A 25,034-nucleotide genomic window follows, 5' to 3' on the forward strand; every position below is an offset into this window, starting at 1 on the left:
TCCAAGTGCCAACTCAAAATGAACTTTTATAACTCATCCGAACTTTATGAAAACATACTTGATTTCAGGCAGATATCCTTCACCTTCAGTGGCCATTTGTTAGTTCTCATATGAAGACATTTATTCTGAATTTAATAAAATTGCATTCCTATCCACTAAGCCTCTGTCAAAATCTACAGAATTATTCAATGCCTTATTTATCACTACAGTATCTCACTCAAGATTTCAGAATAAAAAAAGGACAGCAATGGGTTGACACTAATGGGATATACTGGGTTTCCCAAGTACCCCATTATCCAGAAAGATGAGATGATCTCCTAAAAATGCTAGATCGTCTGCTGAAGATCCAGTGCCAGTGCTGCTGGGGAAGCAACACCCCATGAGGTTGATGTCCCCCAGCATGCGGGTAACCAGTGAATAATATATGAGAGGATTTCTCCAATAGCCAGAACACCAACCAAGGGACAAAAATTGAATTAGCTGTGAATCTTCCCCTCCCTCACTTACACCTAACAACCAACTTGCATTTTTTTTTCTGCCATGATTGCAACTCAAGTTCTGCAGGTCTAACAGTCTTAGTATCCAAGAGAAGACTGATTTTACCCAGGGACTCAACAATGCCTTCAGTGATTTTGGGAGCTTAAACAGCAACCTAGCAATTTTGAGCTTCTCATGACACTGACCAGACAGACAAAAATTGAGGTTACAGAATTGGTTGGGGCAATGAACCTTAACTACCAAGGGTAAATAGGATTACTGCTACCAAGTGAGGAAAAGGAGGTGTGTGTCTGGAACCTGGACTACCTCCTAGGTTTGCCACATCATTATCTAAAGATAATGAGAGTCAAAAGCAACTCCATACAGACAGGATATCACCAAGAACACATATACCCCAGTAACTGCTGTTGTAGTCAGGTAAAAACCTACATCATTTGAGAGTCTATTGAGGGCAAAAAGAATATACAACAGGTACTAGAGAAGGGAGTTAAAATACCAACTATGGGTTCAGGATCAATAGCAAAAGCTAAGTATCCATATTTCTTCCTTGGTCTGACATGTACAAATTTATGTTTCTAACTAATTTCTTCCTTTCTTTTCCTGCTCCTATTTTACAAAAAGTAAGCTGGTGGCTCCGGAGAAAGCGATGGCACCCCACTCCAGTACTCTTGCCTGGAAAATCCCATGGACAGAGGAGCCTGATAGGCTGCAGTCTATGGGGTCGCGAAGAGTCGGACACGACTGAAGTGACTTAGTAGCTTATCCAGCTGGTGGCTCACTAGTTACAAAGGACCATAATGGAACAGAAGGCACATAAAAGAGTGTGTCCCAAATATCCTAGATTTGGAAACAGACACTTAAGATGTTGTATGGGGGAAAGACAGAGCATATTTTTCACTTTTATCAGAGAGCTGCAACATGTTAGAACGGAGCAATTTCCTATTGTTGCACTGTTAGCAAGTTTAAGTCTGGAAGGGAAGTGCATACAGAGGCTGAGTGGCCAAGCTCACTGGTTGAGAATATAGGAACCTTTCCTTTGTTTGGGGAATTTTCCACTTTATGAGTGATACCTCACTAGGGCAGGAAACAGAAATTCACTTTCTCAGCTTCCATGCAAGAAGAACACAGACATGTCAGCTTGACCCCTGGCCTGCGGGACTTCTGTTATTGACACTGACACAAAGGAGGTACCAGCAGAGCCCCTGCAACCAGATTACCCAAGGATTTAACATTTAAACCCCAGCTCTGCTTCAGACAAGCTGTGAAGTCTTAGGCAACCTCTGAGAAACCTGATCTCCTCATCTCTAACTCTACAAAAGTCTCTGCATTGTCATGAATACTAAATGAATTAATGCATTTAAAGACTGTAGGGCTTTGGAATTCAAATACAGTAGCTACTAGCTACATGTGGTTATTAAAATCTAAATTATTTAAAATTAAATACAATTAAAAATTAATGGGGTTGATGCAAAAGTAATTACAGTTTTGGACTGTGAATTTTAAATCATTGTAACTAGGCTCAAATACATCTTTATTAATCAAAATAGGAACCATTATAGTCAACACACTTTTGCCAATGAGAAATAAGTTAGTCTATTCCTGTAGCATAAAAATCTCTGCTTCGGGATTTGACAAACTCTTGGAAAGCATTTTCTGCATCCTGCTGGTTGCAGAAGTGTTTTCCCTGCAAAAAGTTGATGAGATGCTTGAAGAAGTAGTAGCCAGTTGCTAAGAGGTCAGTGAATATGGCGGATGAGGCAAAACTTCATAGCATGATTCATTCAATTTTTGAAGAACTGGTTGTGAGACACGCAGTTGGGCATTGTTGTGGAGAATAGGGCTCTTTCTGTTGACCAATGCCAGCTGCAGGCATTGCAGTTTTCAGTACATGTCATCGATTTGCTAAGCATACTTTTCAGATGTACTGGTTTCACTAGGGTTCAGACCAGCCACATACCACCAAACAGTGACCATGATCTTTTTTGGTGCAAGTTTAGCTTTGGGAAGTGCTTTGGAGCTCCTTCTTGGTTCAACCACTGAGCTGGTCATCACTGGCCCACTTTCATCACACATCACAATCTGATCGAGAAATGGTTCACTGTTGTTGCATAGAATAAGAGAAGACACTACAAAACAAGATTTTTAAAAAAATTTCCAGTCAGTTCATGAGGTACCACTTATTGAGCTTTTTCACCTTTCCAATTTGCTTCAAAGGCCAAAAGACTGTAGAATGGTCAACACTGAGTTCTTCGGCAAATTCCACGCAGTTGTAAGAGGATCAGCTTCGATGACAGCTCACAATAGTTGTTTTTACCTTCTGATGGTTGGCCACTATGCTCCTCATCTTCAAGGCTCCATCTCCTTGGCCAAACTTCTTGAACCACCACTGCACTGTATGTTCGCTAGCTATTTCTGGGCCAAACGTGTTGTTGATGTTGCGAGTTGTCTCCGCTGCTTTCCCACCCATTTTGAACTAAATAGAAAACTGTTCCAATATGCTTTTTGTCTAACATCATTTCGTAGTCCAAAATAAATATAAAATAAGCAGCAAGTAATAAGTCATTTGCAAAAAAAACACCAAAACATAAAAATGAGAAATGCATGTTAAAATGATATATAACGTAACTACATTTATTCAGAATATATTCCAGTATCAAATGGCAAATTTCAACAGTGCAAAAACTGCAATTACTTCTATACCAACCTAATAGTTCTTCAGTCACGCTGTCATATTTCAAGAGCTCAAAAGCCACAGGTAGCGGCTACCTTTCTACAGTGCTTATAGAGAACATTTCCTTTACTGCAGAAAGTTCTACTGAAAAGCGCTGACTCACAGAATTGTTCCTGGCACTCAGTAAGCACTATTATTATTAACTAGTATTGTCACCTTTGTTATTATTTTACATTACATCCCCAGAACTTCTTCGTCTCACATCTAGAAGTCTGTACTTTTTGAGTACTTTCACCCGATCCCCCTCCTTCATCCCTTCCCCTCAAGTCTGGCAACCACATTATCATTACTGTCACAAGAGCAAGTTTAAGATACAGTTGAATTTAAAACCTGGTGGACATGCAATTAAATGAGGTCTTCTGACAAGAATCAGCAGAGTATCAGTTGCAACAATTTCTCTCAATTTATAGCTTATTATGGGCAAGGTACTGAGCTAAGCACTTCACAGAGCTATTTTATTTAATCTTCCTAAACAAATAAACAACCTGAGAAGTAAGAACATCCATATATTACAGATTGGGAAGTTGAGGCCAAGGAGTGGTGTAACTATGAGCACTCAAAATGCTCATCAGTATGGGATGTGTGATTGCCAGGTCTGCAAAACTCCTAAATCCATGACAGCTTCAGTTTCATTTCCCTACAGATTTACTGAGTATCCACTAGGGGCCAAGCACTACATACATGCTGGGAATACAGTGGAAACAAAAGAGACCAAGACTCTCCCCTCATGGACTCCGAGTTCTAATTAAGAAGAACAGTCAGAAAAGATATAATTAGCCGGATGGTAATAAGTGCTATGGAGAACAGTTAAACAGGGTGGGTGAGCTCCTCTATGATGGATGGTTATGGAAGGCCTCACTGAAAAGATGACCTCTGAGCAGAGACCTGATAAAAATTTAAAAGAGCAGGGGGGAGTAGAAGGAGATAGAATCAGAAGTGAAGATGGAGTTGTGGGGTGGGGGCAGACCAGGGAGGCCAATGCGTGGCCTTTAGCCCCTGCTTGGAGAGAGATGAGAAGGACTGAGCAGAGGACTGAGAAGATCCGGTTTCCCTTTTTAAAGGATCACTCTGGGGCTTTCTTGGTGGCTCAGACAGTAAAGCGTCCGCCTGCAATGTGGGAGACCAGGGTTTAATCCCTGTGTTGGGAAGATCCTCTGGAGAAGGAAATGGCAACCCACTCCAGTATTCTTGCCTGGAAAATCTCATGGATGGAGCCTGGTAGGCTACAGTCCGTGGGGTCGCACAGAGTCGGACACGACTGAGCCACTTCACTGTACTTCGCTTCCGGCTACTGTGATGAGATCAGGTTTGAGGGGAGGAAGGGCGGCAGCGGGAAACCACTCAGAAGCAGACCAGTCAGCAGGCGTCCGCTGGCCCAGGAGGCAGCGGCCCAGGCCAGGGTGGCAGCAGAAGCAGCAACGGGCGGTCGGATTCTAACCGCATTCCGGAGGCAGAGAGACAGGGTGTATGGATGAAGCCTGCGGATGCGGGCGGCGAAACATTAACGGACTGAGGACAACTCTGACTAGATGAAATGGTACAGATGCCATTTCCTGAGAAGGGGAAGTTGGGAAGAACAGCTGGTTTTGGAGAAAAAAACAACCAACCAACCAAGAGTTTAGTTTTAGAAAGTTAAATGTGAAATGCCTATGGGAATGAAATGAAATGGGGATGAAAAGGAGACAGTTGTACGTCTGAGACATGGTTTTGGAGAAAAGATAGGGTTATAGTTATAAACACTATGAAAGATGACTAAGTGTGTGGTGTTATGAGAACACAAGATACATCTGGCGGACAGAGGCTGGGTGATGTCAGGGAGGGCCGTGAAGAAGGAGCCAGATGAAGTTTATGAAGGGCAGGAAGGCGACAGTGATCTGAAAGGGAGAGAGCACCTCTACCAGAAAGAATAATGTGTACTCAGCCCAGAAGCAAGAGAACATTCCTAGAACTAGCATAAAAGAATGGTAAAAAATTGAGGCTACCAAGTTAAGCAGGGGTATACGAATTTAATCCTGAGGGTAATCAGGAATAACTGAAAAAGGCAGGTAAAATAATCAAATCTGCAATTTAGACAGAGTTCTTGAGCTACTAGATAGGAAGCAATATCTGTTGTGTTGTTCAGTCGCCAAGTTGAGTCTGCCTCTTTGTGACCCCATGGACTACAGCCTGCCAGGCCCCTCTATCCGTGGGATTTCCCAGGCAAGAATACTGGAGTGGGTTGCCATTTCCTTCTCCAGGGGATCTTCCCAACAAAGGGACCAAACCCGTGTCTCCTTCACTGGCAGGTGGTTCTTTACCACTGAGCCACCTGGCAAGCCCAGAAAGCACGTTAGAAGAGAACAAAACTCTCTGCAGAAAACTCTCCATGGGAGACTAGAGATTATGAAAACGGCGATGAAAATCATTTGCGAGTCCATAAATGCTGGTGATGGAATGAGCGCTATGAGGAAGTAGCAGTGAGGATGATAATCAGGTTTCTGATGTGGGCCACTGGGGTAGACTGAAAGCAGAAAGACCAAACAGACGACGTGTGTGATTCTCAGCCATGTGATCTGGAATGGAAACAAGGATTTGGAACTCGGCAGCACAAAGATGGGCTTCCCAGGTGGCACAGTGGTAGAGGACCTGCTTTAAGCCATGGGTTTCATCCCCAGGTTGGGAAGATCCCCTGGAGGAGGAAATGCCAACCCACTCCAGTATTCTTGCCTGGAAAAAACCAGGAACAGAGGAGTTTGGTGGGCTGCAGTCCATGGGGTCATGAAGAATCGGACCCAAATGAGTGCATAGACACAGCACAAAGACAGTAATTCAAGTTGAAAACTCAGGAAGAGAGTGCAAAGGAGAGAGTCTAAGAACAGGTAGGAACACCAAGATTTCATGGCTGGAGAGGTAAAGCTGGGTCTACCAGGAGACTATGGAGGCGTGGCTGAAAGCAAGAAGAAACGTCAGACGTGTTGTCATGAAATTTAAGGGCACATAACAATTCAGGGAGGAGGGAGTCCTCCACAGTAGCAAAGTCAAAGTCAAAGAAGAGAACGACTGAACAATGTCCTCTGAGTTTTCCACCAGGTGTGGAATCTTGGGCCATTTCTGCAATTCTTTTGGCCTCAGCATCCTCCTCTATGCAAGAATGTTAAAGTTCCCACTGTACCAGTTTTTTTGAGGATACACGGTGATGCAGCCCAAGTACTCAGTACACTGTCAGACATACGAGGCACTTAAAAAGATGCTCTATTCTCAGTGCCCCACATCTCATGGGATGTCAGACAGGTCAAGGTAACAAGGAGAAAAGGGGCTAAAAGCACGAAACCACTCAGAACCAACGGCCTGGGAGCACACTATGCATTTTGAAAATTAGCAATGGAGAGGTGAAACAAACTACAGACTTTGTCCTTTTCTTCCTCCCCTCCCCCAAGGTTCCCTTCCTCCCCACTTAAATGCAGTTTATAATGCAGAAATTCCCCAGGGCCTATCAAAGGAACCTTCTAAGCATATCTTGGGCTTCCCAGATAGCTCAGTGGGTAAAGAACCTGTCTGCAGTGCAGGAGATGCAGGAGTCACAAGTTTGAGTCCCAGGTCAGGAGATCCCCTGGAGGAGGACATGGCAACCCACTCCAATCTTCTTGCCTGGAGAATCCCATGGACAAAGGAGCCTGGTGGGCTACAGTCCACAGGGTTAGAGGGAGTCAGATACGAATGAAATGACTGAGTACGCACAAACAAGCATATCTTAGTAATTACACAAAAAACTGTGTCAGTAAGATAATTTACCACAGTCGTCATAAGTTGGTGATACAGATGTTACGTTAAGAAGGGCAGCTTAAACTCAGGAGCAGTCCCTAAATAAATATTCTGTAGAAACCAAATCTATCGACCAGTTATTTCAAAATTTTTTCCAACAGTTTTTAACACGATAACCCAGGTAACGTTTATCAAATGAAACATTCTAACTACATGATTAAGGAGACCTTTGGACAACCAAACTTACTTTCAGGTTAGTTTCGACACTGACGAAATGATAGCCATCAAGAAGTTTCCCAGATGGCATAGACTTTCCTGTCAAGGATTAATGCCCTCACCTCCTCAAGGACAAGGGGGCAGGTGAACTGGGAAAACTATATACAACTAGCTTGCTTTTCTAATGGAAAAAATACAGTGCTTTACAAAAACAAATACCACTGATTTTTTTCATATCTAAACTATTTCCATCCTTCTAGCATAATTTCTTTCAAAGCCTCTTTGCTTTAGGAATTTTCTCAATGAAGTTCTCAATGCACAAAACCTATATTATAGTCCCTTCCCTATCTGCTTATTTTTGTGTTGTTGTTGTTAAGTCTTAGATTTATCTCAGATTTTTTGCAACTCCATAAACTGTAACCTGCTAGGCTCCTCTGTCCACGGGATTTCCCAAGCAAGGATACTGGAGCAGGTTGCCATTTCCTCCTCCAGGGGATCTACCCAACCCAAGGATCAAACCTTTGTCTTCTGCATTGGCAGGCGAATTCTTTACTGCTGAGCCACCTAGGAAGCCTCATTATTTTGTGTTATATCCAACAAAATCAAGGCTCCAAAGAAAGTTCTAACGGGGAACCTGATTTTTTTACACTTAGATAAACTTTTCCATTCAACTCAGCAGTGGTTGGTGATACAGAAGCTTATCCTGCTTTAGAACCTGAACAATGAAAGAAGTTATTTCTTGCTCCAGTCTGTATGTGTGAGTGCATGTGAAGGGGAGATGCTAGGGGGAGGGACATACACACGTGGTGCTCTCTCTCCTGATGAAAGGAAAAGATCCGGGAGGACACAGGAACAACGCTCAGTATCATGGAACATTCAAGACCAGAAAGACCAGCCTTCACCACCGAGGCCATTGGAGAGTGCCCCTAGCCACTACATGGCTGCTGATCTAAGGATGGTGAGGACTTCCTGCTCATGTTCCACGGGTCTTTCCTGGGTCCTCCAGTCACCCTCCATGAACTACAAGATCTGAATAACCAAAGGAACAAATTTACCATTTCTGTTTTAACCATACAGAAAGAGACACACTCATTACTCTTTCCTCTGTTCTTGCCAAGCATCCATCAGAAAGAAAACCTAGTTTATGTAACTATAGGGTCTGAAAAAGCAGCAAAACATCTATTTTGTGAACACTACATTAAAAAAAAATCCATAAGTTATCTTCTAACATTCTGATAGACAGTAAGTCTGATTTCAGGTCCCTTGTCTTTATATCATACCATGTGTCTATAGCACAGAGTAAGGGTAATTCAAGGATATCTGGCTGGCTGTTTCTCTCATTTATAGCTTATCCAACACAACAAAGACCGTGGAATTACGAATAATCCAGTGGTTCATTAAGTGCCTTCTCCTTAGGTTGGTCCATTCAATCTCATCTAGAAGCCTATCAAATTCTCTGTTCTTGCTTTCTCTATAATTCATACAGCTTCCTGTTATTTGAAATGACTTCCTATCACTAAAGCTATCAAACTGACTTTCACCTTACATTTTGTCACTTATGAGAAAAATTTTCTGAGCACATGACAATGACTTCTAATTTAATCTAATGGAAAGCCACTGTACCACAAGCAAAATAATAAACAAAACAAAAATCAGTTAGGTGATTCATAGCATACAGAGCACTTTTTAGAATAATTTATATAATTTGATTCTCACTGCCCAGAGATTAAATAACTTCCTTGAACCAAACACCAAACAGGGGATAAAGCTAAAACTACTAGGTGGCTACCAAGTCTGAAAGCATACAATTTCATACAACTTACAATTTCATAGTGTAAAGCATACAACACAATTTCATAACAGAGGATACCATTAAGCCATTTATTGTGTATTCACCTACTCACCTATGGCCACCCTGTAAAATCCAGATTCTCCAGCCATAGTCTGTTTTCCTTGACTCCCTGCACATTTACTCTGAAGCACCCAAGAAGGCAGAAGTCAATGGAAAATACCATCTTTAAATTGTATGATATTTTAAACAAAATTATAAACTAGGTTTCACAGTCCATTCTCCAATTTAATTTCTCAACCACCTTATGCATGGAGATTAAAAGAAGCAATTGGGACTTCCTTGGTGTGCCAGTGGTTGAGACTCTACGCTTCCACTTCGGGGACAGAGGTTCTTATTTCCCCAAATCAGAGGTGGGGAGGTGGGGGAAAAACTAAGATACTGGATGCTGTGTGATGTGGCCAATTTTTTTTTGTTTTGTTTTTTAAAGCAGCAATTAACATTCTCTCATGAAGTCTCACTTCCTGTGAGGGCATGAAATTAAGTGTTTTACTGCATTTAATCTGTGCAAAAGTCCCATGAAGTATCATTATCCTCTTTCTTACAAATAAGAAAACTGAAGATTTTAGAGGATAAGTCAGAGGATCAATGTCACAGTTAGGTAGTGGAAGAGCAAGGATGAACCTGTATCTCCTGATTCCAACTGTGGTATTCTTTGCACTACCCCAGAGAGATATCCTTTACATGTTCCCTGAAATGCCACCTACTGACCATTTCTCTACCTTCTTCCATGCAGAGACTTCCCCCTCACTGCTTCTAAAAACTGAGCATGAGTAAATCTGCAGTCTAAGCTGGCAAGAAGGAAAATGTTTCTCAACCTGAATTAACCAATACCACTTAAGAGTACTGCCTGGCATATAGCAAGCACTACAGAAATGTTAACTAGGCTTACTGTTACTATGGAAAGACTGAGTATCCCATCTTTTTAGTGTAACAGTTCCATAAAACAATATTCCTCAAGCAGTTCTTGAATACTAACAGAATTCTTCCCTGTGCATGTCAAGGCAGTGTGAAGAGTCACTACTCATTTAGACTAAAATTTTATGTTTGGGAAATTTACAATAAGATGTGTGTAAGATCATAAACACATTTTATAACCAAGACTAGATAAAAACACTCCTACTCCCAAATGAAACTGAACTCAATGAAATACATCTGTCCTGAGGCATGGAGACATCATGAAAAGAGCCCTGAATGACACATCAAAAAACCAAGGTTCAAGTCTCAACTCTTGAGACTGAGCATGCGACCTGAGCATGTCCCTTAACCCTGCGGAGGCTCAGAGTCCATCACATCCACCTTACCTAGCTTGGAAGGTTTCTGTGGTCATTAAAGAGGGCAGGGATTCCGGAGGGCTCCTCACCCATTACCTGGGGCAAAATAAGTTGGCTTCAGACTCTTTTAGTCAAAGTGCCAGGGGACTGAAGAAAAGAAACTGATTATTTCTAAACCTGGTTTAAGTAAACCATCAACAGCCTGTAGACAAATATCAAATAACTGGGGAAGTCAGAAGAGAAGTTAATTTGCTTTCATCAACTAGGCTAAGTCCTCTAGAACATCTGAAACACCAAACTGACACCAAGAGCACAAATGGGTTTTGTTACAGTTTTACGGAAATTGGATTACAAAGAACTGTTTATGATTAAATCATTAAAAAAAATTGGCTAGCCTGGAAACCCAGCCACTGAATGTTCTATGGGAAAGAACTCTAAACACTGGGAATGTGTCTTATCTCTTTCAAGCTCCAACAGCTAACAGAGACTCCCTTCTGATCCTCTGAGGCAGATTCAGGAAGTCTCTTTCACTCTTAGGGCCTGTGGCCATTCAGATATGAGATGTCAGATGGGGACAGTCAGGATATAATAACTATATACCACCTTTCACTTTTGGGGGGGAGGGAGGGCCAAAACACATTCCTATTTATAATAACACATCCCTATTTATAATCTCATTTTATCCACAATTGCCCAGTGAAGTATGTAGGGCAAATATTGTGATAACTCCCATTTTAGAAATGAGGAAGCTGAAGCACAGAAGTTTCCGTGACTTGTCCAAGGTCACAGCCTGGCAGAACAAGGATGAGAAGTCAGATCTTTACTTCCCAGCCCAACACTCTTATCAACGAAATGCCAACTGCTGAGAAAGTAGTAAAGGTGACTGTGATTTACTGAGACTTGACTTTTAGACTAATTTCATCTGGCTTTGTGAATTTTCATTAATTTCCTTCTTTTATGTTGCCTGATGAGTTAGTCACTAAAACCATCAGATCACAAAGTATAAATTGTCTCATATTATTTCCTCATTGTTACCAATCGATGTTCAACTTTAAGTGTTTCATAATAAAGTGACTCAGAGACTAAGCAAGCCCAATCTGCAGTAGTCACTTGTTGAACTGTTACAAGAGATTTCTGCAGAAATAAGCATTTACCAAAAAGATGACTAAATTAAGGACAAAAAGTGAATGTAAAACTTACGCATTTTTTCCTTCTAGTTTAAGCTGTGGCATGAGAAAATAAACGTGAGGAAACAAAGCACAAGCCACTTATAAATGGCAACATGTTTATTCTGAGTTCAGGGGATTTAGAAGAGTGAACCAATTTAAACAGCATGTGGCAGACATTTTCATGATGAGAAAAGAAGTTAAAAGTTAACAGGCCAGAGCGCTGACCCTCACCTTTATACAGCACTTTTACCTCTCAAGCGCTTTCACACAGGTTATCTCATTTCTTAATCAAGAAATCGCTCTGTGAGAGGTAGCGGCAGATACTACTGAGTTCATTTTACAAACCTGCTTAAGGTCAACACAACTTTCCAGTAGATAGGTATAGACAAAAACACAATAATTAACCTGAACAGTAACATCAAATAATTTACTACTGTAATGGGGATGCATTTCACAAAAGTAAAACATGTTAATTCCATATTTTGGCTGAGCAATACCATTTCTATTATAGACAATATCGCATGACATTCTCACTTCACCTATATTATTTATGGGTGCTTTAAGTAATATGGTAAGAATTTATTCCAGGAAAAAAATTGAGGCTTTTTCTGTGTTTGCTGAGGCTTTTTAAGACACAGTGTAACCACACCTCATGAGCCATATTTATTTTCTGATTTTGTAAGAGGGATGCTCTGAATACACCCAGGATTTAGTTCATTTAGGGCTTCGATTTAGTACTTCATGTGGCTTTACTGGCTTCTGTGTCATGGTGGAGGCTAAAATAATCCTCAGAGTGACAGAGAGTAACCTGATGGGTGGAGTGGGTTTGCTCCTTGGTACCAATGACATGCCAAGAATCACAAATAGATGAGGCAACTGAAAGGCACTTGAAGCATGTGGGACCCCTGGGTGTCGGTCAAGGGGAAAGTTAAAAGCAAGCAAGTCAGGACGTCTGGAAATCAATTGTGTGATGCAATCATATTAAATTTATTCCTGGTCTTGCTTCCAATTTTAAGTAACAATGACTTGGTCTTTTTGGGGGGTCAGGGGAGGTGGTGGAACTGCTTTGCACAGCATGAGGGATCCTAGTTCCCGGACAAGGGATGGAATCCTCACCCCCTGCAGTGGATCTGCAGTGGGAATGCGGTGACAACAACTGGACCAACAGGAAAGTCTTTTTTTTTTTTTCCCCCAATTTATTTTGGCACTTGGACAGGGACTTGAACTCTGGGCCTTCATATTAAAAGTTTGATGCTCTGCCAGTTGAGCTATCTGGACATGGTCTTTATAAAGACTGTTTTCAATTAGAAGATAATTAAATGATTTTTTTAAGATCACATAAAGAAAAGAAGAAATAGTTAAACTGGTGTATTACTCTAGCCTATGAGAAATGTGCATAAGGATTTTCACTATTTTAAAAGAATCTTATAATATGTGACATTAATTTTCCTTTAAAAGAAAAAGCCTCAAAAGAAATAGAAATCAAAAAGCTCAAGTGATTAAAATATCAGGCTGGTCATGATACAAAAGAATGAAAGTCACTATTGCTAGAACCTTGATGCTTTAAGAGAGAAATAGTAAAAAGAAATTCTCGCCATCTTCTCAATGACAATTCACCGGGCACTGGCTTGCTGCAGTATCAAAGAGCTCTCCTTACCAGCACAACTGCTAACTCACATGCATTTACTTTCTCTCCACTTATGTACTTTCTTTCTTTCACCTGTCAACAATTCATACAGATTGCACATTTGAAATAGTGCTGATAACCCATACATAATGATACTTTGGAGGAATAAATCCAACACATTTTTCTCTCCCAATTATTTGTTCAAAGGGCGCTAATTAACAAACACTACTTAACGGTGGAAATGTAACTGAAGAAATATTTCTCTCTGTGCACATGGGTATATAATTATGCTGTTTATTGAATTATCTCGCTTACATCGTTAAGTAATTTTTGTTTACTTTAGGAAACATCAAACGTTAATCCTGAATTACCAAAGTTTTTACTTAGCTGTCTATTCCTTGCTATAGCATCTTCATACTATGTTATATAGGGCTTCCCAGTGGGGCACAGTGGTAAAGAATCCGCCTGCCAAGCAGGAGACACAGGTTTGATCTCTGGGTTGGGAAGATCCCCTGGAGAAAGAAATGGCAACCCACTCCGGTATTCTTGTTTGGGAATTCCAAGGACAGAGGAGTCTGGCAGCCTGTAGTTCATGGGGTCACAAATAGGCACGACTGAGCACAGAACACAGAGCTGGTCCTTATATCTAGTAGGCCCCCTCTGCCATTAACTAGCATGTTAAGGGACACAATCTCTTCTTCATTGCTGCAGACAAAAGCAGACTTACTGACCAAGGGACTTTGTATCCAACTGGCCAAATGTCATGCTTCTCACTGGCTTGGTCCCCCAGATTCCACCCCATCCTTTCCGCTTATGAGCACCAAGTTCCCCCCAACATTCTCGCCACCCCCGTTACCAGAAGACTCCTCCTAAGGAAAGAGGGCCTTCCTTCAACGCCTCAAGGACATAATCAACTCTGGCCTTTCCCAATGGTTTCCTGCTGCCTACTCTGCTCTCTAAATGTTAACTCAAATTTCCTCTTCAGATACTGTTTAAACTTGATCAAAAGAAATGACTTCTCCTTTATAGAACTCTCTGAGCAACTTTATAAATGAGCCTTGACAGAACTGTTCTCGCTGCTTTCACGCTATCACTTTTCATTGTTTCCAGAACTCTCTGACCTGCATTTGATCACCCTCACTTAAAAAGAGATTGAGGCTTAAACGGTAGAAAAGCCAGAATTTAAGCAAAGGCTCTTTTCCCTTACTCTGAATTTCTTAAGCATGTTTGTTTTATCTGTGTCAAACTATTTCAGTTAATATTATTTTGTAGCCTACTTTATATACACATGTCAAGAGGCTTTTATATCTTCATTAAACTAAGCATACTATTGGCACTAACTGAACAACTTAATTATGAGATTAATAAACAAGCAGCTGTTTCAACTCCACACTTGGCAAACGCATTCATTTTATAGTGAGTCTTAGCACTTGGTGATCAATTCCGTGGCTCAGTCTATTCTCCCATCTCTCTTCTGCAGTGAGCCCATGCTCACGAGCACCAAATAGTGGGGAAAGGCCAACATCTCAAGATCTGTAATACTTACCAAGTATGGTGAAAAGTCTGGTGTGGAAGAAGGCTCAAGTGATTATCTAAAATAACAGTTTGATGCTAAATGTGGACTATGCGCAATGTCATAAATGAGCAAGAGCTTGCTGTATTAAAGAATATTCATATCATTTAAAGAATTCAAGTGATTAGCTGTCAGCATTGCCTAGTTCCAAGACCAAGGTGTTCAATAAGCACCGAGAGTTGTGCTGAACCAGGTTTTCAGGGTCTATGTGCTTTTCCTGTCCACACCAATGCTGTGTCCTTTCTGCCTATATTATCCCTTCCTCTCTTCCTTTCCTTCCCCCCACTTTTCTGAAGCAATACCCCGCACATGGAGTCTTGTTTGCTTCAAAGAGAGGCTCTGATGGCCAAGCAACTACTGCATGTTTTTAAAAAGAGTTGTTTCTTCCTCCTTCCACTGCCAGAATAATGCAGTCTTTTCGGAGGTCTGGCCCGTTCCTGATTTTCTGCCCAGAAACATCCTATAGGTCCACTTCAGGTAGGGAATTTGAGGGACTTCCTAGATCCCTGGATGCCATGAAATCTGGACCACACACTGCTGGATCCATCATCTCTCAGCCTCCTCCATAAGGAACGGGGATTGAGACAACAGAAGCATTTTCCAAAGTGGGTTCTGTAAAGCATCAGTTCTTCCCCAAAGAGATTTTCAAACAAGTTTAGGAAATAACTAAATACCCTCCTTTGGAGAATCACAATGCACAAAAGCATCTTAAAGGCTTTGGAGTCTTGAAGGAAATTCTTTTAATCAAGCATTCCCCAACTATTTGACCACAAAATCCTTTTTTTCCTATTATACTTATTCATATCCTGATTAACTAGCATTATGGAACGAACTTGAAAATGTCCACGAGAGGCACGTTAAGGCCCAGTAGAGTGTAAATGTTTTAGAACTCTGAATAAAATCCAACACTTGATACCTACAAAACACAAAGATTTCTATAAACCACCCATGATAATCAGTCTTAATACAACACAGACCAGAAATTTCACCAATTAGCAGCTATATTACTTGGGAATCTAAGAGTTTTATATCTCAATTCCTTTCTATAGAGGCAACTCAATTAGTGAAATACTACACCCAGATCTACTCTTTTTGTGTATTAGACACAATGCTACTGAAGACAACCTTAATTTAGGAAGAACTGCAGAGGGAGTTCTAGAGCAATGGAACAGAAATTAATCACCAGTAATCACAGAAAGAGACACATTCTGGCGCCAAAAGGCTGAACAGAGAATATCTACATTAACTCTTTTTTTTCTGGTGGCTGTGCTGGGTCTTCGTTGTTGCACAGGGGCTTTCTCTAGTTGCAGTGAGCAGGGACAACTCTCTAGTTGCGGTGTGCAGTGAGTGACTTCTCTTGTTGCAGAGCATGGGCTCTACAGCACATGGTTATCAGTAGCTGAGGCTCCCAGGCTCTACAGCAGAGGCTCAACAGTTGTGGTGCTTGGGCTTAGCTGCTCCGTGGCACGTGGGATCTTCCCAGACCAAGGATTAAACCCGTGTCTCCTGCTTTGGCAGGCGGATTCTTCAGCACTGAGCCAAGAGGGAAGCCCTCTACATCAACTTTTCTCCCATGGTTAATTACCACATCTGGGCAATATCTCTAGAGATGAAAGGAGTGTTTGTTAACGTGGACGGAAAGGCACCACACACTGTTCTGGAGAGTTAGTGGAGGGTTTCACAGTACTTTCCCACCTGGTTCTAGGAGCTCTTCACTAATTCCACTGTTAGCCCCTACCTGACAAGAGTCATTTCTCCCAGGCTCAGGGATCTTCCGCCCCAGTGTTACAATCCCTCCTTCCACCTTTGTCAATGAGTCACAGTGTGAGGTGCATTCTTACATCCAGTCACCAAGTGGTTACAGCCAATAAATCACATCCTCTGCCCTGGAAGTTTCTTCAGAGACTATAAATCATTAGCTTTCTCTGTGAGAAAGGCTCCCCAAATCTGGTATAACCAAAAAAGTGACTCCCAACTTACAAGATACCCCATAAGATTTCATGTTAAAGGAGAAGATTTTAAAGTAACTTTAAAATAAGATCTATAAAAGGCAAAGTTTACCAGGTGATGAAGGGTGAAGGGTGAAGAGGCACTGGGAAGTGATATGTCAAAAACATTCTAAACTAGTTGCATAATGTCAAGGCTGAGGTAAGCTATACCTTTGACCCATCTTGTTCTTTTATTATATCTAAGATTGTGTTGGTTTCAACAACTTGCACGAGGTATATTTCCACTCTTCTAACTCTCAACATACTAGCTTTCAAAGGCAGATAAAACGTTCGTGTTAGCTTATCAAGTAAAAAAGCCACAGTGCACAGGGCATATATCCATGAACAGATTTATAAGGAACAACCCAAGTAAGCTGATCCAGCAACTAATTGCCCCTCTTGTTAGAAGAAAAATAGCCTCCTCCTCTATACTTGGTAGGAACTGTTATAAAAAACTGATTTTTAAAACTGCAAGAAATATGTGGTAGCAATCTGACATAAATGCTTTCAAATCTTAGATAATCTTTAAGATGTATGTAGTACAAAAGACAGCAGCTGAGGAAGGTAAAGAAAATACAAATGCTCTGGGTTTTCCATAAGGTAAGATATTCAAGCAGCACATACTGAAAGAACCATACACGGGTAAAATCTGACATTTCCTTTAAGATTTGAAGTTTGTTACAGTAAAACCACACAATTAAGTATCATGACCAAAAAAAAAGTATAATGTGAATCTTAAGCTTTAGTCATTTTTACTAAACTCTAAGGTTAGACTGCTCATCAAAAAAGCACAGAAAATGAATATTTCACCACTGACTGTTAATAATATCAGTAAATAATAGGAACCTCTTAGGCTATTTGTTATTTAGTTTGGCAGGGGTGGGGGGGGGCATCTTTTTTCACTATGAGAATTAAGGTTATAAAAAAGTTACAAAGGCCACCCCCACGACAGCAATTGGACTCTTCATCAACTCTTATTTGAAAAGAACTTACCTGAGAATCAATTTGAGGACTCTTTGGATCAAGCTGTTACCCACCTTCTGGACTCTGAAGCCCACAAGATGGACTCCAGGTTTAGTTTAAAACCATGACACAAATCCAGAACCAGAAGTACACAGTATACAGTATTATCACTGCTTATTCCGACAGATGGAATAAGGCCTCCTGATCATGGAATCAGCTTCCTTGATAGCTCAGTTGGTAAAGAAACCACCTGCAATGCAGGCGACCCTGGTTCGATTCCTGGGTCAGGAAGATTCCCCTGGGCTTCCCTTGTCACTCAGCTAGTAAAATATCTGCCTACAGTGCGGGAGACCTGGGATCCATTCCTGGATTGGGAAGAGCCCCTGGAGAAGGAAAAGGCTACACACTCCAGTATTCTGGCCTGAAGAATTCCATGGACTGTACAGTCCATGAGATTGCAGAGTCAGACATGGCTGAGCAACTTTCACTTTCACTTTTCAATACATAAGAGAGTCTCACTTCAAGAGGGATAATCCATGTGACCAGTAAAATGGCTTGAGAAGCAGAATATCAGTAATGAAATTATTCTTATTAATAAATCAACTACTGCCATAACTTGCTTTACTAATAAAGCCAGTTCCTGGCTCATGGCAGGCACTCACACCTGCAGATGAATGAACCCTTGACCAACCTTAGGTAGGTTACTTGGCTACTGTACAGACTTTAACCTTTCTATGTATAAAAGCAGGCTTTCTCTGACAATTTTCTCAAATTAAAGTCTTCAGATTGATCAAGGCACTTTGAAACTCTGACATCAAGGAGAAGGAAAAAAAAAAAAGATGCCTCCATTTCACGTAAAAAGTCACACAGACAAGGGAAAGTTATATGCTGTGATCCCCATGTTGAAGCTCATCAGACTTTCCTCTTAGATTAAATATCACTTTATCAGGAAGGAGTCCCCTAACCACCAACCTACTGCCCAGAGGATATTATGCCCCCTGAGTTAATAACTCTCCTTAAAAACTTTATTTTCCCTTTGCAGTACACAGTACAACAATCATTAAATAATGACTGTACTGCTCTTTGTTAAATGTCTGTCTCCCTCTCTAGACTTCAGACATTCTGAAGGTGAGGTTGCGTGGGCTTTGCTGATTGACCTCCAGATTCTAGCACTGAGAAGTACCTGGCATATCAGTGTTTAGAAAACATGTGTTCAGTGAACGTTTGAGAACAAAAAGCCAGCCAATGGTGCCCTTCAAGATACTCAAATAACAAAAGCTTAGAAATCAAGAAAGGGAACATTAGGTCATCAAAAGCTAATGTTCAGAACATCACTCTGTTCTCAATATGAAACTGAGAAAAGTTTTTCCTTAGCAGTCACAGCGATAAAAGAAGTAGATGGATCATAGCATATCTATGTGCCATTTTACAGCTTTCAAAACACTTTCATCACATGTGCGGTCTCATGACTGAAAATCTCCATAGAGTTCCTACTGAATTGTTTGTGGTTTAACATGTTTTAAAGAGTTGTGACAGGTATATAACCCATTTACCCTGAAGGCTTTTATAAATGACTTACGGACTGTCTGGGAATTTTGGGTTTTTTTTAGTGTTCACTGCATAATATTCCCTTTACAAAACAGCTGGGACGAAGTCTTTACTTCTTTTCTTTTTTTAAGTTTCAGAGCACTGAAATAAATGCTGATTCCAAATAAAAACTTCAAGCATTGTAGAAAATAGCAGCTCTATTTTCTCAAAGGACAAAGAAAGGCGATCTGAGTGCTTTGTTAAAAGCCAAAGGGACTTCCCAGCGATGGCTGGTAAATTGAGCCACACCTTTAAGGTTCCAAAGTAAACTTCGAAAACATCTGCAGAGGTTCATAACCTTCAGAATTCTGTGAAGATGAGAGCAGATGAGAGATCTTCTTTCAAATACGAAACTCCAATGCTCTTTGATGATTAAAAATTTTTAAGCAGAAAAGACCAGAGAGTAGACCAGAACCTTGGCAAAGGATATAGGAACGGCGGTACTGTAGCTCCTAACAGTCTATGGCAGAGCAGAAGTGGAACAGGACTGACACAGGTTCCTACTGCCTGTATTCTTTCTTAACTGTTGCTGCTGCTTAGTTGCTAAGCTGTATCCAACTCTTTCGTGACCCCGTATTCCACCAGGCTTCTCTGTCCATGGGATTCTCCAAACAAGAATACTGCAGTGGGTTGCCATTTCCTTCTCCAGGGGATCTTCTCCCAGGGATCAAACTTGTATCTCCTAAATTGGCAGGTGGATTCTTTACCACTGAGCTACCAGGGAAGTCCATTCTTTCTTAATAATTTGATTTAAAACAATTTCTTTGTTTTAGAGATCATAAACACCTCATATTGTAACTCATTCAAGCCAAAATCTAATCCTACATGATTCTTGGATTCCAAAGGAGGACAGGTTAAAGCCAATAAAAGTTTTAATTCAAAGCTCTGAAATAAAGTGAGCAAAGGACTTGTTTTTAAGAAAGATCCTGTTTCACCTTTCTCAGGAGTGTGTTTGGAAATCCAAGTTTGTAATAACACAGTATCTTTACCTCTATCAAATTTTATGAATGTCAAAGTGTTTGATACACAGTATCTAATCTGATTAACACATTAATCTTATGAAACAGGCAGGCTAAGACTTTTATAGATGAAGACCATGAGGTTCCAAGAGGTTAAGTTTTTTGACCCATGATCATAACTTGGAAAATGGGAGCCCCGGAGTTGTAACAGTTTCTGATCCCTAGACCCTTTCTATTCCTAAAGAACTATACCATTTTGGCCCCTTTGGCTGCTGTTCATTCTTTATCCCTCATCAAAACAAGAAATAAAATGGCAGGAAGAGAGTACTTCCTACTGTGTAAAGAGTGAATAGTATATAAAGAGGATAAAATATTTTCCTCAAAATAATGGTCATATCTCCACTATGTCTCTATATGGTTTTAGGTCTTAGAAATCTTACAAAACTATGATTTGCTATTCTTGGTCTCATATCAAGCTTATATAGAGAGCACAACTTGCTTTCTCCTCTTACGAAAGATCAGGGACCTTCCTGACAAGCATTAGAATCACTGAATCCAAGTTGCTCCACAGTGCAGGGTGAGGTTAGGGCTGAAAAGCTGGATAAAACTCCAAGCACCATCTTTCCTGTTTAGTAGCGTGGGGGTAATGGAATGAAGCCTCAAGATGAAAGAAATGCTGTTAACTACTGAATATGTGTGAGAGGAGGGTTGCTTTTCCTTTTTTTCCTTTTATGAGTGACTCAGTTTTTTGAAAGTAGGAAAGTCCAATTCTTTCTATAAAAATATCACGTGTATCTGTGAATCCTAAGGTTTAACAGGAAAAAAAATCCACATTAAGTTCTTCAACTTTCAAAATCTGTTTTCTTATCTATAATGTACACTGTGCTGTTTCCTTTGCAAAACATCAAGGTTAAAGCAGAAAAGCCTATCAAATAACCTCCACAGAATGGAACGGTCGGTGCTGGACCAGCCCATGATACAGGTCTAACTCCCATCTTTGGCAGCAAATATACTGTATTCATGGGCTTCCCTGGTGACTCAGTAGGTAAAGAATCTGCCTGCCATGCGGGAGACCTAGGTTTGATCCCTGGGTTGGGAAGTTCCCCTAGAGAAGGGAACAGCTGCCCACTCAAGTATTCTGGCCTGGAGAATTCCATGGACAGAGGAGCCTGGCGGGCTACAGTCCGTGGGGTCACAAACAGTCGGACATGACTGAGCGACTTTCACTTCACTTCACACTTTATTCTATAAAAACAGCCTTGTTCTTTTAAGGCAGTGATTATCAACCTTGGATACATAATAGAATGGGTTTTAAAAAATACAGGTGTCCCAATCCTGCTCCGGACAGACTGGTGAAATCAGGATCACTTTAGTGCAGGGTAGGGACTGGCTGGTTCTAGGGGTCAGCTGGAGTTGAAAATCATTGCTATCAGTTTCAAAGACCATACATGATACCATTTTCATATCTTCCTATGGAAGAAATATTCACAGGCCAAAGACAGTCATGATGGTTAGAAACACCAGAACTGAATGAGTATATTACTTGGATATAAGCAGACATTCTTAAGATAGTCACAAATGCTACACTTAGTAAATATTAACCATCAAAAGAAAAAAAGGAGAAAACAAAATTTTAAAGACAAAAAAACTCAGAAAACGGCATATAATCAGAAACATAACTATGTAATACTCACTTAAATATGGCTTAAGCATTAAATCATATTCAAAAATTTCTCTTCCACTGAACAGCAGCTAATCTTGTAAAATATTTGAGTTTTAGAATTTTCCCATAGATATAAGTAAGAAAAAGCAAATAAAGAAACCAGAAGTACAAGACATCTTATTACACAGGTATATGAAATCAGTTCAAAGGGGAGTTTCCACTGCTCAGAGGACAAAGCACTTCTCAGAAACATTACTGCAATCATATTGCTCATTTCTTACTCAACACAGTACTGCTGAAAAGGATGTTGTTATGTTCCCACCTTAACTGCTTTATGTGTTGTTCCTGTGATAGCCGGAGCCAACAAAGTTAAGTTTGGCTTCTGGAAAAGACAAAATGCCAACCTGCTTTATTTTTAAACTTGCTCTAAAACGCTTCCCTATTATCTGATTCTATGAATTTTGCAATAGCTACATATTAGTTACAGCTGGAGAATGAGTAACCAAACCTGGTCTAAATTGTATGCTTAAACAAATGTACGATAAAAACAAGTTCTATGCAGTTTTTAGTTTTTTATAAAAAACTACTCACATTCAAAGGGGGCTTAGACTAATAAAATCTGAGACCAAAGAATGCAAGGAAATCTAAACTGTAATATCCTAATTAAATCTAGGTGACCTATTTAGGAAAATAGTTAAGATTCCTATTCTACGAACTTCCTGATTAAGAAGAGATTAATAGCTACCACAGAAAGGATAAGAAATTAAAGGTTAGAGAAGATTTTTGATTTTGTGTTTCTATTTCTAAGTCAGTCACTTGTAACCAAATATAACCAGGTGAGTGGTGTAAACTTACATGGTTTATTGTAGATTGCACAGCCTTTAAATAATGGTTTAGTTCCCGATCCATCATTGCAAATTCAACCATTGCCTTATCCATACTGTATTCACTACTCACTTCAGCTGAAAAATAAAAGGGAAATAAATTATTGTTTTTCACTTAAAATGCCATATCTGGGAAAAGCTATACCAACATAATTATTAGTCAATGGTCTATGTAAATGATTTTGCAAAAGTATTACATCTTTTAAAATGTCTTCAATATACACCTGGTTCATTCAAAATTTGAAGAAGATGGCCAACAGAAAAAGGCTTGAAGGTGGAAATGTAGACTCAGACACACGAGTCTCAGGCTATGCCACCTACCTGGACGGTCTGAAATCAACCACTACACTTTTCTCAGCCTCAGTTCCATCATCCATTAAAGCAGTCCAGTTATATATCTGCACATGAACCCCACAATATCATTAAAGATCAAATAAGGAAGATTTTTCACTTCTAGTAATGGTAGGCTGGGTTATGCGGACCAATCCTCCTACTGAAGACAACTAAAATCACAGGGTAAAACAGGAAAAAAAGAGATCGCCTTAAAAACAAAAGTCACAAAACAGTAAGAAAAACCAGGGCCAAATCAGAAGCAGAACGCAGGATCCAAAGTTGCATACATTCCCCTAGTAACTTGAGGGTCCCCACTCCTCAGAATAAAGATGAACTGGAGTAATAAGCCCACCCTGCTCCTCCAGGCTGTAGGGAAGTTGCCCTTGGCCACTGAGCAGAACAGAGGGCAGAGAGAGAGAAAGAACAAACGTGTTTCTGAAAAACTGTAACAACAAGCCACAGCAGAAATAGGTCCCCAAATGTTTCGGGTATCGGTCAGAGCATGAAACTACTGTCCTTGCTGTATTTAAAAATTAAAAACCCTCAGGGAACAAGAAGGTTACAAAAAGTGACTAGTAGACTAGGAAAGTGAGATAATATTGAAAGTGCTTAAAAGAAACATTTTCCCCAAGCTCTAGACACACAATTTAACAGATCAGGAAAAGACAGAGAACACAGGATAATAAAAAAGTTAGCATTTAAAAACCTGAAAGAAATGCAAATAAAACTGGTGTCCTTAAATCACATTTGGGGATGCACACACTCAAAGACTCTTCATTCAAATACCCTAACTCAGACCAATGTCAGTATTCCTTGTCTCCCCTGAAGAACAATACAACTGTCTAGCTCAAAGTTATAAAATAATGTAAAACCCACTTACATTAGGCTTTTAAGAAATTATTTCCTAGACTTCTAAATTATGCTTTAGTTTTACAATAGTCAATAACAAACACATTCCTTAAAATATCTCCTGGGTTAACATGCTTTTAGCAGAGTATCTCTTGGCTTGTAACACCCAGACTTCACAGAATATATGTATACCTCTACATAAGTTTTTTGTTTTTCTTTTTGAGGAGTGGGAAGGAGCAGGGTTTATATAAGAAAAAAATTGTATTTACATTCACAAAATTAAATACAAATTTTAAACAAAATGGTATAAGAGAAAGGTCTCAAGTCATATACCAAATAAAATAGTAAGACTATTTAAAAATGTCCAAACATCAGTGAAAGAGACATGTTGCTTAGTTGTTGCTGGTACCAAATGTGTCTCTATTGCCATAATATAGCAACTGTTTGTTAAAAATCATATTAATTGCTTAGTGATCAGAAAGAGAATTTTAAACAATCTATATTCTGATGATGATCGGTTGTGACTTCTAAGTATTTTACTGTATATATTTACATTTCAGCAAATTGGTTAGGAGTTTGAAATTGACCTATAGAATTTTTTTTAGTTTTTTTTCTCACTTAAAATAATGTAAAATATTAAAAAAGAAGATCTTTTTAAAAAGAGAGAAGTAGGCCCCTGATTTCACACAAGCTTTATCTAATTAAAGGAAATAATGGTGCAGGTTTTTTGGTTTGTTTTCTTAAAGAAATCAGTGTATTTTATGTGTAATGGATTCTTATTTTGGGACCACTGAAAAAAGTGGGTAAAGCTGGTAACCTGAGCAAAGACTAACAGCATAAGCTGCTTTCTAAAAAACTCCAATAATTAATGGAAACTTCAACCTAAATAGAAACTTTCTAAAGGATGTATCAGGGGCAAATATAAGAAATAAAAATCTGTCAGGGGCTTAAAGCACCAGGAATTGACATCATGCTGGCAACCTTCCTCTGGAATTGAGTTAATTTTTGAAAGCACTTAGAAATGTGCTTTTGACATTCAAGTTTGCAAAGTAAGCAGGATGGTGCTCTTTATTATCAAGGGCCCATGGATAATAGTAAGACTTGAATTAGATAACAATTTAAAATATAAG

The 25,034-nt window shown here is 39.9% G+C and overlaps 1 protein-coding gene across 12 annotated transcripts in view; it reads right to left on the reverse strand.

The window, feature by feature from the left end:
* The window catches only part of NSMCE2 (NSE2 (MMS21) homolog, SMC5-SMC6 complex SUMO ligase), a 233,021-nt gene that overhangs the window by 162,258 nt on the left and 45,729 nt on the right, over positions 1-25,034 (reverse strand). For all 12 annotated transcript variants that reach the window (XM_069599891.1, XM_069599888.1, XM_069599886.1 and 9 more), the window contains exon 3: positions 22,694-22,800. In XM_069599891.1, the coding sequence (XP_069455992.1) occupies positions 22,694-22,800 (107 nt within the window). The remainder of the gene's footprint in view (positions 1-22,693; positions 22,801-25,034) is intronic.

The sequence above is a fragment of the Ovis canadensis genome, chromosome 9 (assembly GCF_042477335.2).
Source record: "Ovis canadensis isolate MfBH-ARS-UI-01 breed Bighorn chromosome 9, ARS-UI_OviCan_v2, whole genome shotgun sequence".
Taxonomy (NCBI): domain Eukaryota; kingdom Metazoa; phylum Chordata; class Mammalia; order Artiodactyla; family Bovidae; genus Ovis; species Ovis canadensis.